General features: G+C 45.9%; 1 protein-coding gene across 2 annotated transcripts in view; it reads left to right on the top strand.

Moving 5' to 3' along the window:
• ARHGAP25 (Rho GTPase activating protein 25) overlaps window positions 1–17,947 on the top strand; it is an 88,123-nt gene that overhangs the window by 45,206 nt on the left and 24,970 nt on the right. For both annotated transcript variants that reach the window (XM_060026459.1, XM_060026457.1), the window contains exons 3-4: window positions 3,219–3,306; window positions 8,988–9,104. In XM_060026459.1, the coding sequence (XP_059882442.1) occupies window positions 3,219–3,306; window positions 8,988–9,104 (205 nt within the window). The remainder of the gene's footprint in view (window positions 1–3,218; window positions 3,307–8,987; window positions 9,105–17,947) is intronic.

The following is a 17,947-nucleotide window of genomic DNA, read 5'->3' as shown; positions in this document are numbered from 1 at the left end:
TTTTTTTTATGCGGTACGAGGGCCTCTCACTGTTGTGGCCTCTCCCGTTGCGGAGCACAGGCTCCAGACGCGTAGGCTCAGCGGCCATGGCTCACGGGCCCAGCCGCTCCGTGGCATGTGGGATCCTGCCGGACCGGGGCACGAACCCGTGTCCCTTGCATCGGCAGGAGGACTCCCAACCACTGCGCCACCAGGAAAGCCCGCTAACCCTATTCTTGAGGGGAAAAAAACAATGAATCTGTAATTTATGGGAAAAGCCTTGGAAAGAAATACACAGAGATGTTAACTGAGTTATCTCTGAGTACCGGAGTTACACATAACTTTTACTTTTCTTCTTTCTCTATGACTAAAAAATAAATTAGTTGTAAATTTAAAAAGAACACACATACACTCCGATTCCTAAAAAACTCAAAAAACAAAAATCACTCCAGTAATCTTAAAGCAATCAGATGAAAAATGCCCTCATGTATACTGATGATGTGTACGCTTGGTGCAGTCTTTCTAGAAAGCAATTTGGCCAGATTTCTAAAAGCCAAAATATATCATATCCAGAATGACCCAGTCATTCTGGTTTTAAGAAGCTATCCAAAAGAAATAATAAGATATATGCAGTGCTATTTGTAATTAGAAACAGTAGACCAAATGTCCAACAAAGGAGAATGATTAAGTAAATTATGGGGCCCTCTATGATGCACCCTTGTATGTGCTCTTCGAGGGGACCCTGGGGTTCAGGAGAAGGCAGTCTGTGCAGTTTTTCCTCTGAGTTCTCAGAAAGGTCTGTCTAGCTCTAACAGTATAATGCCCTGTAAGTCCATGACCTAGCTTCCTATAACTCATTCCAAAAGTTTCTTTGTCAAGGAAGTTGTTTAAAACAGAATCTCAGTGAATTGCCCTCGAGTCTCTGCTACAATGATGGTTTTAGACAATCCTGGCTTAGATGTTCCATTGCCTCATCTGCTTTCTCTGAAGTTAGAGCAGAGAGTTGTCTATCAGGGGTGAGCTGGGAAATGTTTAATCAACAGCCCTGTGGTAGGGGAGGTTGCTCTGGACACAGCATCTGCCAATTTCTGTTGTGTAAATACTCCCACTGTGGCTGATTCAAGCTACCAGCATCCCTGAACACAGAGTTGAGAAGGGATGTACAGTAGCAGCGTTAGATAGTATTTCTACCACACAGATAGATTTGATGTAAATGACCGTACGAACAGAAATAATAGTAAAATAGAGCAAATAATTAGGTAAATAGAAATTTTTCTCTTTTCTTTTGTATTTATATGAGATGATGGATGTTCACCAAACTTATTGTGGTGATCATTTCATGACGCCTGTGGGTCAAATCGTTGTGTTCTGCACCTTGAACTTGGACAGTCTGGTATGTCAATTGTGTCTCAGGGGAATTGCAAGAAAAAAAAAGAAAAAGAGAATTAGAAAGTGTTGAATTCTGAGTAGTACTACCTTTATTTTTAATATAAAATATTTCATTGTAAGTTTATATAATTTAACTTTTAATAATGGCTGTGAGTTATGTCACCAGAATAAAACACTATGTTGTTTTTTCAGACAGGAGGAAGCACTACCTGGTAGGAAGATAAAGAAAGTGTCATTTCAGGGGTACCTGCCTCTCCTAAGTTTGTCTCTAAACTATTATTTGATAGTTTCATCCAAAAACAGTAAAAATAAAATACAAAGTATGTAAATACCATTTATTGAACACTTACTAGGTGCCAGGCTCTGTGTTAAATTTCCTGAATATGCCATCCAGCAGCACAATTTAAGGGTCATTTTTTTTCTGAGACAACTGATATTATTTAAAGATGGCGGGGAGCATGTAGGTGGTGGTTATTTTTAAGTAATAAAATGAGAGAAGTGTAGGCAGAATTTTTTTTCTTTTCTCTTGTCCTCCTTCCGCCGGCTCCCCTCCTTCCCCTCCTTCTCTTCCCCTTTCTCTACTCCACCCTCCTCTTCTGCTTTCGCTTCTACTCTTTTTCTCACTCAGTCTTAGACATTTGCATTCATAGACCCCCAAGAAACATTTATTCTTTCAGGATTCTGAGCTGATCTGGGAGTTCCTTAAGACTCTTCCTTTATAGCTTTTCTGCTACCAATCCTTTTCATCCATGGTTTGTTCTAGAAACAAGACATCACTGTTTACTCAGCTCAGAATCAGACACCCTACCTACGACAGCTAGTGAAATGTAAATTATGAGTAAGGAACTCTAGGACAATTAACTGTGCCCCCTCGTGCTGTTACTTAAACTTTGAAAGTGTTGGTTTCCTCATCTGTAATGTGGGAGTGGCCATCCTGCCACGTTTCTGATTTGGGGGCTGTTCTGAGGTCTAAGGAGATGTTGCATATGACGATGCACTGTCAATGGTAGAGCAATGAGTGTACACGTGGTGGAAGTGACTTGGTTTTCTGATGACATATTCACGTGTAAGGTCACAAATGCCACCCTCACTCCACCCCTCCCCCACAACGGATCCATGATCCTCCTCCCCTTGCCTGTTCAAGGGACATCAAGCTGCTGGGTCCCAGCACTTCCACTGTGATGGTGAAGAGCACAGGGTTTGAACACACTTCTGAGATGAATTACCATTCTGCCACTTACTAGCTCTGTGACATTGGACAAATCACAGAACCATTCTGACCCCCAGTTTCCTCACTTGTAAATTTGTGTAGCAATACCTTGCCTGGAGAATTGCTTAAAGGACTAAGTGAATAATACACATTCAAGGTGCTTAGCAGAGGGACAGACACCTGGAGTGTGCTGCTCAGAAGCTCTTGCTGCTACTAAGTACTGCATCGCCTCAATGAACCTGTGGTTCAGTCCCCAGTGCCCCCTTTGGCAGCCCGGCAGGTGGTATGGTCCCGCCAGTCTCAGCATGGCCTCCACAAAGATCAGGTGTCTTGTTTGGCAGGGAATTTTAGCTCTTGGAAAGTAGGAAGAAGCAAGTGTTGGTGATGGCATCCTCTCAGTTCATTCTCCAGTCAGAACCTTGTCCTCCTGTCTCTTCAGGCACCTTGCTTGCTGCCACATAGCCGCCACTTAATTTCACCAAGGTCTGAGTAGCAGAAGTGCCCCCTTCGAAGCTGGGATGCCAGCTTTCCATGCTCCTCTCTGCTATCCCATCATTATCCTATCTGTCCTCCACCTTTATTTTAGTTCATAGCTGGTAATGTTTTTGCTTACCTTAAGGCCTCGTTTTCAATCTTTCAGGGTTGCATGTATCTACCAGGGAGCACAATCAAGGAGATCGCCACAAACCCAGAAGAAGCGGGGAAGTTTGTCTTTGAAGTCATTCCAGGTAGGTGACGAAATGTGGGATAGACGTGCATCACGTTCCCATGTTACTTCTGACCCCAGAAGTCAAGGTTACATTCAGTGAGTCCGTCAACCGGCTAGCCAACCAACCTAGTAAGAATGCATAATAGTTCTGTATATAATTAATGGTCCCATACTAGTTCATTAACGACACGTGAACTAAGTGCGTGTGCATCCGGTTGAGCTCTGTAAGCATTTCACGAGCACCTGCGTGGAGCCAGGTATCCACTAGGCACTGGGATACTGATCGGAAAGTGCATCATCCCCGCTCGCTAAAAGGAGCTCAGCTTTGAAGACGAGTGGGACAATAAAATGAACAGTTAAATTATAAATTGAACCATGTGAAATCGCCATGTTGGTAGGTCAAAAACGGTCGACAGTCAACAGTCTCATATGGTTCATTGTGACCTATTAAGAAATGACAGCTCCGACTTCCTGAGCACTTACTGCATGTCAGGCGCTGTAATTTACCTATTGCACAAGCTAGCCACGCACTGGAGGGTGTCTCTTTCTAATCAAGAGTTACCTTCCTCGAATGCATTTGGGGAAAGGGGAAGTTTGTCTCAGTTTGTCTCAAGGGAAGTTTGCTTGTGTCTGTGGAAGTCTATCACACTGAGGCTCTCCTCCCTGTCTCTTGCTCCTTCACCAGCCCCCCGCAACCAACAGGAACTACAGAGCTGCTGGTCCAGCTATGCAGCCAGGTTGCTGCTGCCATGCTGACACAGCAGGGGAGACCAATGTCCCCTGAGTGCCCCTTGCCTTAAATTTCTTCTTACCTCTCACACAAGGCAGCTGTGCGCATAAGAAACTGGATGGCAAAGTCAGTGTAGCAGAGAGGGTAGACATGCCCCATCTGGAGCCAGCCTTCCCGGGGCCACATCCTGGCCCTGCCACTTACTATGTGTGCAATGGTGATCAATTATTTAATTTAATAATTTAATTTAATAATTTAATTTCTCTTTGCCTCTGTTTCTTTACCTGGGAAATGGGAACAATGATGATGGTAGTGAGGATTAAGTAAAGAAGTATATATGCCGCACTTGGTGCAGTGCCAAGTGTCTGAAGTTTTGGCAATAACTAGAGGAAATTGTAATGTAGAAACCAATCCCCAAACTGGCTCTGACTATTTATAGAAAACAAAGAAAAACAGGTTTTTTTTTGAAAGTTCAGCTCTTCCCAAGTGACCCCCTCCCTTGCTTTTTATCTGAGAGTCTATTCATTTTTCTTCTTCCTCAGAGGAAGAGCCTACTTTTCCATCTCTCCTTTCTGGGATAACCCCACCCTTTTCCCACGAGGTTTCTTCTATCCCTAGGATCCCTTTCCCAGCACAATTCAAGGGATGTGACCATTCATGATGACACATGTCCCAAAACCTGATTTTTCAATCTGGGGTGACCCTATTGAGAGCTCCAACTGCAAATTTACTGTGGACTTTGCAGTAAATTGAAGATTGCTGTCACTGTAGGATGAAGATTTGTCCTCTCATTGTTACTCACGCTTACAGCTGTCTCCTGGGCTGCTGGGGGAATTCTTGGACAGATTCACACATGTGTGTACGTGCACATGCACACACTCAACTCATATGGACAAACAACAATTCTAAAGCAATAATATGGCAGGGAACCATTTTCCTAAAGACACCATCATTCTCAAGGCTCCACCTAACCTAAAATGAGACAACCCTTTATGTTATGATGTAGAGAATTTTCAGTTCCTCTTTTTGTCGTCCTCTTGTGCAAGACAATTCTCAGGGGCCAGAGCTGGCATCAGAAATGGCCTCCCTAATCGGGGCCCCCTCTCTGTGATCACCAGTTTTAGCTGCACAAAGGCCATAGAGAAGAATTTGGTTGTGGTTATGCTGTTTTTCTTTACTTGGAGCAGGCAAAAATTTGAGGCAAGCTTCTCTCTCCCTAACTACCTCAAGCAGAAGAACTATCTGTTCTCCCACCCAAAGGGAGTCATCAGGGATGGGGGGGGGGTTATTCCTTCTGTAGAATAAGTAGCATTTAATTCTCATACTGCCTTCTGAAATGTTACACCAAAATTATTGAGCACCTGCTACGAGCCGGGCACTATTGTAGGAACTGGGGATCCAGCAATGAACAGAACAGCCTGTATGCAGCTTACAGTCAATGGGGGGAGACTGAAAACAAACCAAATAAATGAGAACATTGTACAGTTTTATTATGGGATAAGTATTATGGGAAGAAAGCAAAGAAAGAGAAAGTACTGGATGAGGTGGGGATGGCAACTGTTGATTTGTCATTTGAAATAGAGCGGGAAGAATAGACATCCTTGAGAAGGTAACCTTTGAGCCAAGATGGAAGGAAGTGAAGACGTGAGCCAAGTGCACATCTGGAGGAAGAACATTCCAGGAAGGGGAGCAGCCAGTGCAAAGTCTCTGAGCCTATTTCTTGTGTCCAGGAAACATCAAGGAGGCCAAGGTGGTTACAGTGGAGTGCTGAGAGGGAAGAAGAGTAGGTGATTTGGTCAGGGGTGGGCACAAGTTTTACAGGCACTGGTAGGCAAGTGCAAAAAGTTTAGTTTTTGTGCTACAAGGATGAAAATCCATTGGGAGGTTTTGAGCAGAGAAGTAACGTGATCTGACTTTTGTTTTAAAACTCTTTTGAGTTGAGACTAAAAGACTAATAATTATTGTAATTATCCGAGTCAGTGATAGTAACAATGAAGGGGGTGAGAAATGATCAATTTCTGGACACAATTTGAAGCTAGAGAGGACTTCATTTGCTGATGGATTGGATGTAGGAAGAGAAGTCAAGGTTGACTCTAAGGTTTTCACGTAAACAACAGGAAGGACGGCTTTCCTGAGATTTGTGCGTGTGACCAGTTTTGGGTGGAAGATCAGGGCTTTAGCTTTGGACGTATTAAGTAATTAATTCAATTTTAATGATAAGGAAATTAATGTTCAGGATAATTTAGCTACTGCTGTGATAGAGGTGATGATAGGATGTTAAGAGGTTTAGAAAAGGGAGTCCCCACTCCATCTGGAGTGGGAGGGGGAGGTTTGAAGGAAGGGTCCTTAGAGAAGATAACATTTGCACTAGGTTTTAAAGGATGGATAGGAGTTCCTTAGGCAGGGGAAGAAAAGAAGGGAGGTTCCTTTCTGACAGGGGTAGCAGCCCAGTAGGTGACACAGGCTGAACAGACTGTTTAAGTCAGAGAAAGTATGTGCCTGAGGGCAGAGATGCTGTTCATGGGCTTTGTGTTAATGTCATGCAGTTTCCCTCAAAGACAGCTCTTCCTCGCACCCCAATGTGCCCAAACATTCATTTTTTTGAAGGGTAACAAAGAATTTTCAAATTCCCTTTGGCTCTTGTCTTTTGAATCTATCTTAATATTACCCAGCCTCACCTTCCTTACCCTCTGGGATGACTGACTTCTCAATCCATCTTGTCGTCAGCTCTTCTAATCAGAAAGATCAGTCCATGGAAGCCCCGGTCATTGAGGAACATCCTGAGAGGTGGTTGCCATGATGGAACTAAAGGAATCTCTCAGGAATGAGAGATAACTGAGAAGGCATGTTCTTGATAACGTAATAGACTGGAGTGTAGGCATGGTGGAGAAGGATACCAGATAAATTTTGGCCAAGGTCAAATTTGAAGCGCTATGGGCTGGTGGAAACTATTGGGAGAAAGACCCATGGCCTTGCCTTGAGTTTGGTGGTAACTTACTGGGTACCAATGGGCAAGGCCCTTTGCACCTCTGGGCTTCAGTTCCATTATTTGTAGAGCAGAAATGATACTAGAGCTCTACTCTATTAGTAAAGGATGTTGTGTTTCCTATGGGATTCTTTAGTTCTGCCCTGAGGGCTTTTTACTGCCCATCTTACTTCTGGAAACACCCAGTTTCAGGATGTTCCTCAGTGACCAGCACTTCCATGGGCTGACCCTTCTGGGCAGAAGAGCTGATGACCCAGTGATAAGATGGATTCAGAATCAGGTTGTCTCAAAGTGTAAAAGAAAGTGAGGCTGGGTAATATTAAGATAGGTTGAAGAGACTGAAAACAAAGGCACTTTGAAAGTATTTTGTTGCTATGTAAGAAAATACAGGTTTGGGCCCAACTGGGCAGCTAGAACAGGGTCTTTTTTTTAAGCTTTTTAAAAGTTGAAATATAGTTGATGTACAATATTATATAAATTACAGGTGTACAATATACTGATTCACAGTTTTTGAAGGTTATAACCCATTTACAGTTATTATAAAATATTGGGTATATTCCCATGTTGTACAATATATCCCTGTAGCTTATTTTATACCCAATGGTTTGTCCCTCCTAATCCCCTACCCCGTATTGCCCCTCCCCATCCCTCTCTCCACTAGTAACCACTAGTTTGTTCTCTATATCTGTGAGTTTGCTTCTTTTTTTGTTATATTCACTAGTTTGTTGTATTTTTTAGGTATGACATATAAGCAATATCATACAGTATTTGTCTTTCTCTGACTTATTTCACTTAGCATGATGCCCTCCAAGTTCATCCATGTTGCTGCAAATGGCAAAATTTTGTTCTTTTTTGTGGCTAAGTAATATTCCATTGTATATATATACCTCATCTTCTTTATCCATTCATCTGTTAATGGACACTTAGGTTGCTTCCATATCTTGGGAATTGCAAATAATGCTATGAACATCAGGGTGCATATATCTTTTCAAATTAGTGTTTTTGTTTTCTTCAGATAAATACCCAGGAGTGGAATTGCTGGGTCATATGGTAGAAAAACAGGCTCTTTTTGAAGGAAATGCCCTGATATTTTGAGAAGAATGGGTTGATGTCCCCTAAAGCGATGTGAGATTTAATAGTATCCTGTAATTGAAAGGGATTGCTGTTATTTTCTTGTACTTTGTAAGACCTATGTTTGATGTGCCCCTTCTCCCTCTCCTCTCCTCTCTCCCTATTTTTCTCTCTTTGTCACTTTCTCTTATTCTTTCTCTTGGTCTCCTCTCCCCACTCTGCCCCCTTGTCATTTCTTCCACCCTTTTGTCCATTTGATAACACCAACCCAAGACATACTACAGATGTCTGTCTGTAATCTTGGGTTTAAAGTGAAAACGATAAAGAATGTCCTAACAAACTTCATTTGTCCATCAGCTATGTATCGAGAGCCTACCACTTGCAATGTCTTCATGCAGGCAGGAGGGCAGTAATCCTGAACAGGAGGCACAGATTCATAAGAAAGGCACACGGTGCTCATTGCCCCTCCCTCCTGAGTTGCTGTTCCCTCCTCCAACCCCACGGCTGAGCTCAGGGTAGCCTAGGAAGGTATCCATGATTGACATGATGGACTTAGGTTTCAGAATCGTATGGGCTGAGCCTGTCTCCTCTTGTACTGACACTGCCCCTTGAACTTCCTCTTAATTTTTGATAGGAAATGGCTTCTGTCCTCCATGGGGACAGATCTCAGCCCAAATCATCTCAGTTGCAAACCACTGAGTTCAATGATTTGTGTATAGGATTAGAGCTCCAGCAAAAACAATAAAGGTGCGTAGATACTCAGTTGTGCTGAGGAAAATTAGATGCCTTTGTGCTGTTTGACCGCTTGTTTAATTGGACCAAAGAAGCAATTCAGGCTCAGCTTCCCCTCGCTGCCCCTTGCTCTGGCCCCTGACCAATGTATGACCTTCATTAGTGTTACTTCTTCCTCCAGCCTCATGTGACCAGAGTCGCACGGGACAGGACTCCTATGTCCTCATGGCCAGCTCCCAAGCGGAAATGGAGGAGTGGGTTAAATTCCTTAGAAGAGTCGCTGGCACACCCTCTGGAGGTAAGGACTCCTGCAGGCTTTCCTGGACAGGTGTCTGTGACATCTCAAGGATGGGAAGGAAGTCGTTTCAGACAAGAGCTTTCCTTGAACAGTGTTCAAAGAAGACCACCAGAGGACAACTCTGAGGCCATGCTCATTGCCAAGGCTCTAACTTCCCTCCCTGGGTGATGTCAAAGCCAACTCCAGATTAGCTGGAAGGACTGCAAGCCCTTTGCACTCATTGGCAAATGTGTGTGATGCCCTGAAGCAGTCCTTTCTCCTCTCTGGACACAGTGCTCTCATCTGTAAAACGAACGGGTTGGACCAGCTGACCCCGGTTCCTGGCAGCACTAACCTTCAGTGGTACCAAGAGCCTGCCCAGTTATGGGGGTTTGGGAACCCAAGAAGGTTGATGGCAAGATCTATGCTGAAAGCATAAGTTAGGCTGATCAACACAGGAAACTAAAGCTGCTGTCCAGAATTGGGGTGGTCACAAGGAGGAGAGGTTCCGGAATTGTGTCTGCAGTCTTACAGGTACACAGTGAATTCAAGGTTGAACACTTTTCTGGGTTACAGGTGTTTGAGTTTATAAGCTCAATTTCAAGGTTACAAGCTCAAGTGTTTGAGCTCTCTGAGAACACTCAGTGTTGTGTCCACACTGCAGGAGGGCCCTGCCTGTGAATAACTAATGTGAAAAAAATCTGAAATTAACAAACAGGTGAATTCAGTATGTGTTTTTTCCTTTCATAAAAATATGAAAGAACTGGTGACGCAATCTCAAGTGACCATTTTCCTTCAACTTTTTTAGGAACACACTCATTTGTGTCAACTCCAGGATAACGATATAATTTATGATTATTTATCACTTATGCTGCCTGTTATTTTGGAAATTATTTGGGGGGGGCTGTTATAGCTCAAATATTAAATATTTATTTGATTTCCCAATAACTTCTTTCAAAAATTATGAACATCTTAACAATTTTGTGGACATTTGAAAAAATATAGGAAAACAATCACTCCTAAGACTACCAGAGGTGTTTTTATATTTTCCTTCCAGCTGGTGTTCATATATACATACTTGTTTCTCAGGATGACAAACACAGGATTTATGCAGTTCAACACGGTTTATTTTCGAGCTTAATTTTCCCAAAGGGCTGTATAATCTTAATTGATAAATTTTATCCAGATGATGTTAAGCAAGAAAGAGGCATTTGCGGGGCAGGTGCAAGTTACTCCAAGAAACCAAGGGCAGGAACTTCCAGGAGGACTGAAGGGACTGGGGCTGAGAACTGATGTTTCCCTGGGGCCACGCAGCTTCCCATTCCACTTTTCTCTGCCTGCCTCTTTTTGTCTAGTTAACAGCCCTCTGGCGCTCACGCCTGTCCCAAATACTGCTGTGCCAGCCCCGGCTATCCTATATTTATCCCTGGAGTACCAGCAGAGGCTGAGCTCAGCCTCTAGTGCCTCCCCCTTCCAAACTCCTGGCTCAGCTGTGGTCAGGATCTGGGGCAGGGAGGAAGTCCTGCGGCCAGTGACCTGCCCAGGAGGGGCTGCGAGAAAAGAAGTGACTTGGTGGGACAGCCTCATTTGAGTACCTGCCTCATACAAACAGCTGCAACCTATTACAAAAAAGAGGAGTGTAGTTTCATTAACCATTTCCCAGTTCCTAAACACAGTATTTTTTATGGTGCTAATCAGGTTGAGATGAGCGGTTTATTTATTAAAGCTCTGTTACGTGCTTCTCAGCCCGGATGGTCTGACCTGTGACCTTCCTTACTGCCCTGGATTGTGTGAGGGCTGACATTTTCTGTTTTCCCTGGTCCAGTGCTTTCGGCTGTCTGCAGCGACAAGGGTAGCACATGTCGTCTCAATTATGTACCTGTTCTGAGCCAAAATGCTGTAGAGGGCTTCCCTGGTGGCGCAGTGGTTGAGAGTCCGCCTGCCGATGCAGGGGACACGGGTTCGTGCCCCGCGGTTCGGGAAGATCCCATGTGCCACGGAGCGGCTGGGCCCGTGAGCCACGGCCGCTGAGCCTGCGCGTCCGGAGCCTGTGCTCCGCAGCGGGAGAGGCCACAACAGCGAGAAGCCCGCGTACCGCAAAAAAATAAATAAAAATGCTGTGGAGGCACTGTGACCGGCATCTATGCCCCGTGTGGTGCTCTGCTCAGCCTTGTCAGGGTGAACCGCTGCAACGGTCATAACCCACATGGGGATTTCTCCCTCACCCCACTTGGAGGCCACCACCGTCAGAAGCAAGTCAAGCGTAAGTCCTGTAGGCAGAGGAAAGTCCAAGGGAGGAGAAATAAGAGTCCAGCACTATTTATGTATTCAAAGAACAAGGTTTGGATTTGATGTGGCATCTCAGATTGAACCAAAATCAGAGATCTCAGGAGGAGAAGGCATTTTAAGACAGCAGAGTCCAGTCTTTGGTCTTGGGACAAGTCAGACATTTGCTCTTCCTGTTTGTAAGTCAGGAAACTTCAGACCTGAGGAAGTAAACGATTTGTCCAAGGGACCCAGCCGTCGAGGGGCAGGGCTGGGGCTCCTGCCCCTGGGGAGCCCTCTTTCGCCTTGTAAAGTGCCTCTGATCTGGGTCTACTAGATCGGCAGGGTGTGCCCCCTCACACTCTGGAAAGTCACTGAGGTATGTTGCTGCTGTCTTTTTGCAGCTCTTCATGAAACCTTCTATGACTTTTCCCACCCAGAACCTACCCGCTTCTCACCACCTTTGTTACTTGCCATCCTGGTTGAGGCGCCAGACTGCCTTGTTCGAGTTGCAGCAGTGGTCTCCAAACTCTCTCCACGCTTCCAGGCTCGCCTTCTTCTAGTCTGTTTTCAACAGAGAGAAGAGTGAACCTATTAAACCTGTCATCTCAAGACCCTTCTCTGCTCATCACTGTCTAATAGCTTCCTTTCTCTCTCAGAGGAAAAGTCGGACTCCTTATAATGACTCCACACACAATCTGCCCCCACCCCCATAAGCTCTCTGACCTTGTTTTCGAGAACCCTCTCCAGTGCCCATTTCACTCCAGCTTCACCAGCCTCCTTGCTCTTCCCCAAACACCCTAGGTACACTGCTGCCTCACGGCCCTTGCACTAGCTGCTTCCTCTGTCTGGAACCCTCCTTCCCCAGGGTGCTGCACGACTTGGTCCCTTGCTTTCCTCAGGTCTTTGCTCAAACTTCACTTCAGTGAGCCTTCCCCTGATCGTCCCGTTTCACATTGAACCCCTTCCCCACCAAGTCATTCTCATGCCAATTCTGCAGAGCTGAGGCTTCTTCCTGCCCCGACTCCTTTTCTGGCTCCCCTGATGGGAGAGAGGGTCCACATGTTTCCCGTGGCATACCTAACTTCTTCCCCGCAGCTCCTCCTGCATCTGAGCTGACTCTGGACATGTCTCTTATGTTGTCCGATTTGATTCTGGGACCAATTCCAGTGGGTGCGTGTTGGGGAGAGGGGGAGGGCTCCCCACACGTCTAAGCAATTCTTGGACACCAGCTCGGTGTTCTACAATTTAACTCAATTTTGATGCTGTCTACCTGGAGACAGCTTCAGATTTCACAGGTTAATGGCTCAGTCCTACAAAACTGCCCTCATATGCCTATGGCAAGTCCAGATTGTACCCTGTGCATCTAACCAACCAGCTACAGATAGGAAGTTCCACAACCCCCTCCTTGGGTTCAAATAATTTGCTAGAGTAGCTCACAGAACAGAGGAAACCAGTTTACTTACTAGATTACTGGCTTATTATAGTAGAACAAAGCTCTGGAACAACCAGATAGAAGAGACGCATAGAGAAGGTATGGGGAACAGGCACGGAGCTTCCATGCCCTCTCCCAGCGCCATTCTACCTGCACCTCCTTGGGTTCACCAACCCGGAAGCTCTCTGAACACATCCTTTTGGGCTTTTCTGGAGGCTTTAGTACGTAGGCACGATTGATTAAATCATTGGCCATTGGCGATTGAACTCAATCACCAGCCCCTCTCCCCTCCCTGGTGGGTGGGACTGAAAGTTCCAAACCAATAATCACATGGTTGGTTCCCCTGGCAACCAGCCCCCATCCTTAGCTGGGATCCAAAAATTACCTCTTTAACGTAACGAAAGATACTTTATCGCTCTCATCACAGGAAATTTGAAGAGTTTTAGAAACTCTGTGCCAGGAAGTGGGTGGAAGACGAAAAAATATTTATTATTATAAATCACAATATTGCACCTTGGAGAGCAGCTCTTTGGTGCATCTGGGTGTTCCAGCCTTTTCCTTCCTAGACAGCCAATTTATCTCTCTCTCTCTCACTCCCTTTTTTTTTTTTTTTCTTTCTTTCTTTTCCTACCTTTTCTTAAGGGCCCAGCTGGAAAGGTTAGATTAATTTTTTCCCAGAAATTCTGGATGCAGTTCTAGGTTGTCCTGAATTACGTAGGAGAAAGGGAAGGGAGGTGATCACACCTCAACTTCAGGTGACTTGTTCCCAGGCTCCCAGCTGCCCACTTTCTCCAAACCACCTCCTCCTTTTAGTAAGGGGGCTCTGCCTTCCCTGGATCTCCGCATTGAAACCTGGTCTCCATCCCATCCCCAGGAGGCTGGCAGCCACCCTGCTAATTGTTACTCAGTCGGGACCTGCTTTGCCTTCTTCCTCTGGAGGATGGCCTCTGGAGTTTTCCTTGGGCCATCACTGGGCGCAGAAGCACGGCACTAAATTATGCATAATTCTGCTCCACCCAAGCAGGTTGAAAGACCCTGGGGCAGGTCGCATGGTTTAAGCGTCTTTGTGTGTTTGCCAGCACTAGGTATGGATCATATAAATATGGAATTGTTCTATGCCTCAGGTTCCCTTTCTCCCTCTCATTTCTTTAGGTCTCTGCAGCCTTCAGAGCAAGATTTCACAACCCACAGCCCAGCGTAACCTGTGGGAGTGTGGTCTCTGTGATTCACTGTTACCTCATGTGTCCTGCTTTTTCTCTGTGGCTAAATGGGACATTACGAGGGATGATTTTTATTTATTTTCAATAATTCCCTCACCTCCCTTCCCCTGAGATCCTAACACCAGACGGATACTTAGTTAATTCATTTACTCAACAAATATTTCTTGAGCATGTGTCACGTGCCAAGCACGGCACCAGCACTGGGAGTACAACAATGAGAGAGAGAAGAAGAGAGAAAAAAAGAAAAGACAAAGTCTCTACTTTCAAGGAGATCACAGTCTAGCAGAAGACACAGAAAGGAAACAAAAACCCCAAGGAAAACCATAAAATTACAACGGCGAAAAGTACCATGAAGAAAAAACTCATGATGCTATGTAGGGGAAAAAGAATGTCTTTGTTAAGAAGTTCAGGGAAGGCGTCCCTGAACTAGTGATGATTAAGCTTCTATCTGAAAGGCCAGTAGAGGCCAGCTAGGCAGAGAAGGGGGAAGAGGAGCAGTGTCCCAGTCAGAGGAATAGCATGTGCAAAGGTCCTGTGGCAGAAAGGAGAATGGGCTCTGGAGTGAGAGGAAGGTGAGAACAGTGGAGATAGCTATGTTAAAGATGTGGGTCTTCATCCTAAAGTGGCTTGGATGAGGGTGGGGGTGGTGGAGGTGGAGAGAAGTAAACAGGCTTGCTTGTTTCTGTGGTAGCATTGCCAGGACACGGGAGTGAATTTGACATGGAAGGAGACTGTGGCGTCAAAGATGAGTCCTCCTTTCCTAGGAGCACGTGGAAGGGTGAACTTGGTTGGCAGCATCCCACTGCCCAGGACCCTTCCTGGCAGTCCTTCCCTGCCCCTGCCTATCCTGCCCACAACGCTGAGAGTCCATTTCAAGTCTCCTGGGCATGTCTAGTTGGCCTGCTGCACTCTTTGCTGAATCTTCTCAATGGGAGGGGGGAAATCATCTCATTTTACCCGGCAACCCACCTCCAAGATCCTTCTCTCTGAACGCTCCACTGAGCCACATGCAACTCAGTCACTTCCAGGGAAGGGTAGGCTGGCTTCATCAGCGCTAAGTGAAATCCTGTGTTCCTGCCAGAGGCTTTGATATATGGAGCGATGTTGGTAAGGGCTGTGTGTGGGATTTTTCTTTTTTTTTTAACCCACGTCCCTGGTATTCCTTGAATGGCAGTTGACAATTCGCTGCTAAGTAAAAGGAGGTACTTATTTTTATTGCGGGGGCCTTGACAGCTTTATGTTCACTCTTTAAAAGCCAAGAGTCGTGTGTGTAAAGGTGAGTGGGGAGGAGAAGCAGTGTGGGAAGGAGGAAGGGAGGGCCGGGGCAGGTGCCGACACATCCCATGGTTTCAGTGCCGGAATCAGAACCTGAGCAGTATTGACAAGCATGTGTTGATCTGGAAGCAAGAGGGGATGGTTCTTGCAGCTTGGGGAGGAGGGAAGGTCTGAGCCTGGCCCAGCAGAAAGTACGATTCCTCGGCCCCCGCCATGCCTCATATTCCCAGGATGCCGCGGTGGGAACTGGGCTGTGGCTTTCCTGCCCTGGCACTGCCCTTTTGCTGGAATTTCAGGAAGAAAACCCCCAAGCTCCAAAAGAAAGGTATTTCTTTCCTATTTTGTGATTCAATTCTTCCACGAAAAGACACTTCGCCCAGCTCCCCTTCCCTCTCCCGTCTGAGAGGGGGATGCTCCTGGGACTGAGCCTCTGGGGACGGGGCCAGTGGGGAGAAGGAGGAGAGGGGCAGGGTGGGCTCTCGGTGACCTGCGCCGGACTGGAGGTGGGGTGGGAGGGGCTCTTGTCCTGAATCCAGGAGTGTTGGAGCGATGATGAAGTAGGAGCTATATTAAAGGGAGGTGACAGCTAATCTTTCTACTTTTGCTTACCGGAACCAACACAGTGTTCTGGGGTTTTCCAGCAAATCTGGGGAGAGGGCTTAAGAAGTAAAGAATGGAGGATGGTTTGTGAGTAGAAACGCGCAGCTCACCCCTCTCTCTCTTCCCTTGAGCCTTGCTGCTGTCTGAAATTTCACCTAGACAATTTTATTCCACTGAGTTTAAACAAGAAGGATTAAAGTACTGATTTTAGAATCACAGGGCAAATATGACCTTGGACAGATTCCTAATCTGAGTCTCAGTTTTCTCATCTATGAAATGGAACAACTGTAGGGTTCTTATGAGGACTAAATGAGAGCACACGTGAAAGCTTTTAGGGTAGTCTGTCATAAATTAGCTTAATTAATTAAATGTATTAATAATTAGATTACATATTATAATTAATTAAGATTTGTACCTGTTTAGGTGGAAATGCGTCTGTTAAGGGTGACGGGTCCAAAGCGATGAGCAGTTCCGGGTGGATGCGTGGCCGGCAGAGGTTAAAAAGGGTAGTAGGTCACTAGTTCCCTGAAGGACTGAGTGCAAGCTAGGAGGGCTTGGCACAGAAGGGGGAGCTGGGTTTCACCTCTCGGAATCCTTGGGGTGGGAAATGGTCGTTGAGTACCTGTCTGCCGTCTTCCTCCATCACTGGTCCCTTCCCTAGTTTCCCTGGATTTTTTGGGTTCATCTATTATTCCCTTATATTTAGGCTCTTTCATGTCCACCCAGGATCAAAGGGTAGCAATTAGGATCCACAAGTCAGCAGTAGGCAGAACTCACGATTGGGTCTTTGGAGTTCCAGGGATATGGAGTTCATCATATGCGATGTGAGATGAAAAGTGACCAACCCTGACCTAGACAAACTGAACAAACAAGGATGCCTTTTCTTTCACGTTAGAAGGGACCTGTGGGTCCTGATGTCTCTAGAGCAGGTCGTGGTCATTTCTTGGTAAGAATAACTTGGACTGATTTCTAGGCTGGAGATGGAAAGTTTGGAACCTTTGACATATGGGTGATATTTAAAGCCATGAGATTATGAAGTAGACGCAGACGCAGAAGGAAAGGCCTGAGACACTGCAACCTTTAGAGGACAGGGAGGAAGCAGGAATCATCGAAGGAGGCAGGGAACGAGAGGCCAAACAAATAAATGGAGAACCAAAAGTCACGTGGGAAATTGTCTCAAGAAGGAGGGGTGATTTGCTGGGTCACATGTTGCTGATGGAGCAGTTCAGATAAAGACTAAGAATTTGACCCTGGATTTTAGAAACGTAGAGGCCATTGATTTCTTTGACAAGCCCAAGTTTGAGGAAGTGCTGAGAAGAGTACATTTAGGAGAGGAGAGATGGGCAACAGGAGGAATGGAAGATAGCAGGTAACATCACTTTGAGGACGAGTCTGTCGTGTGGCAGGTTCTGTGCCAGGAGGTAAAAATAGATGGTGAGCCAGGCAGGCTGTCTGCCTCTGAGGAGCCCACAGTCCAGTGGAAGAGAGATGCTTAACTAAATCATCATAAAGGGACACGAGAAGCGATGAGGTATGCACAGGGAACGCCATGAGCACAGCAGAGGGAGTAACCGGTTCCCTCTTAGAAGAAGGTGTTTGAATTCAGGCTGCAGGAGAATCAGGTTTCCAGGTGGGCAGGAGGGAGGGCTTTCACTCCAGAGATTTTCTGTTTTTGTTTTTTGCGGTACGCAGGCCTCTCACTGTTGTGGCCTCTCCTGTTGCGGAGCACAGGCTCCGGACGCGCAGGCTCAGCGGCCATGGCTCACGGGCCCAGCCGCTCCGCGACATGTGGGATCTTCCCGGACCGGGGCACGAACCCGTGTCCCCCGCATCGGCAGACGGACTCTCAACCACTGTGCCACCAGGGAAGCCCCTTCACTCCAGAGTTTTTAAGAGAAAGACTATTTTTCCTTCTTTCTATCATAATCTCCAGCTACCAAAGAAGCTGGTCCACAGCAGACGCTCAGTCTATATTTGCCAAATGATTTCATGAGTTGCAGTGGAAGGAATTCACAAGAAAAAGAACTGCAAAAGAAACCATTACAATAATGTGGACAGTATGAGCGAGG

The sequence above is a fragment of the Delphinus delphis genome, chromosome 12, assembly GCF_949987515.2.
Source record: "Delphinus delphis chromosome 12, mDelDel1.2, whole genome shotgun sequence".
NCBI classification, from domain to species: Eukaryota; Metazoa; Chordata; class Mammalia; order Artiodactyla; family Delphinidae; genus Delphinus; species Delphinus delphis.
Note: the sequence above shows the minus strand (reverse complement) of the source record. Positions and strands in the feature narration are given on the sequence as shown.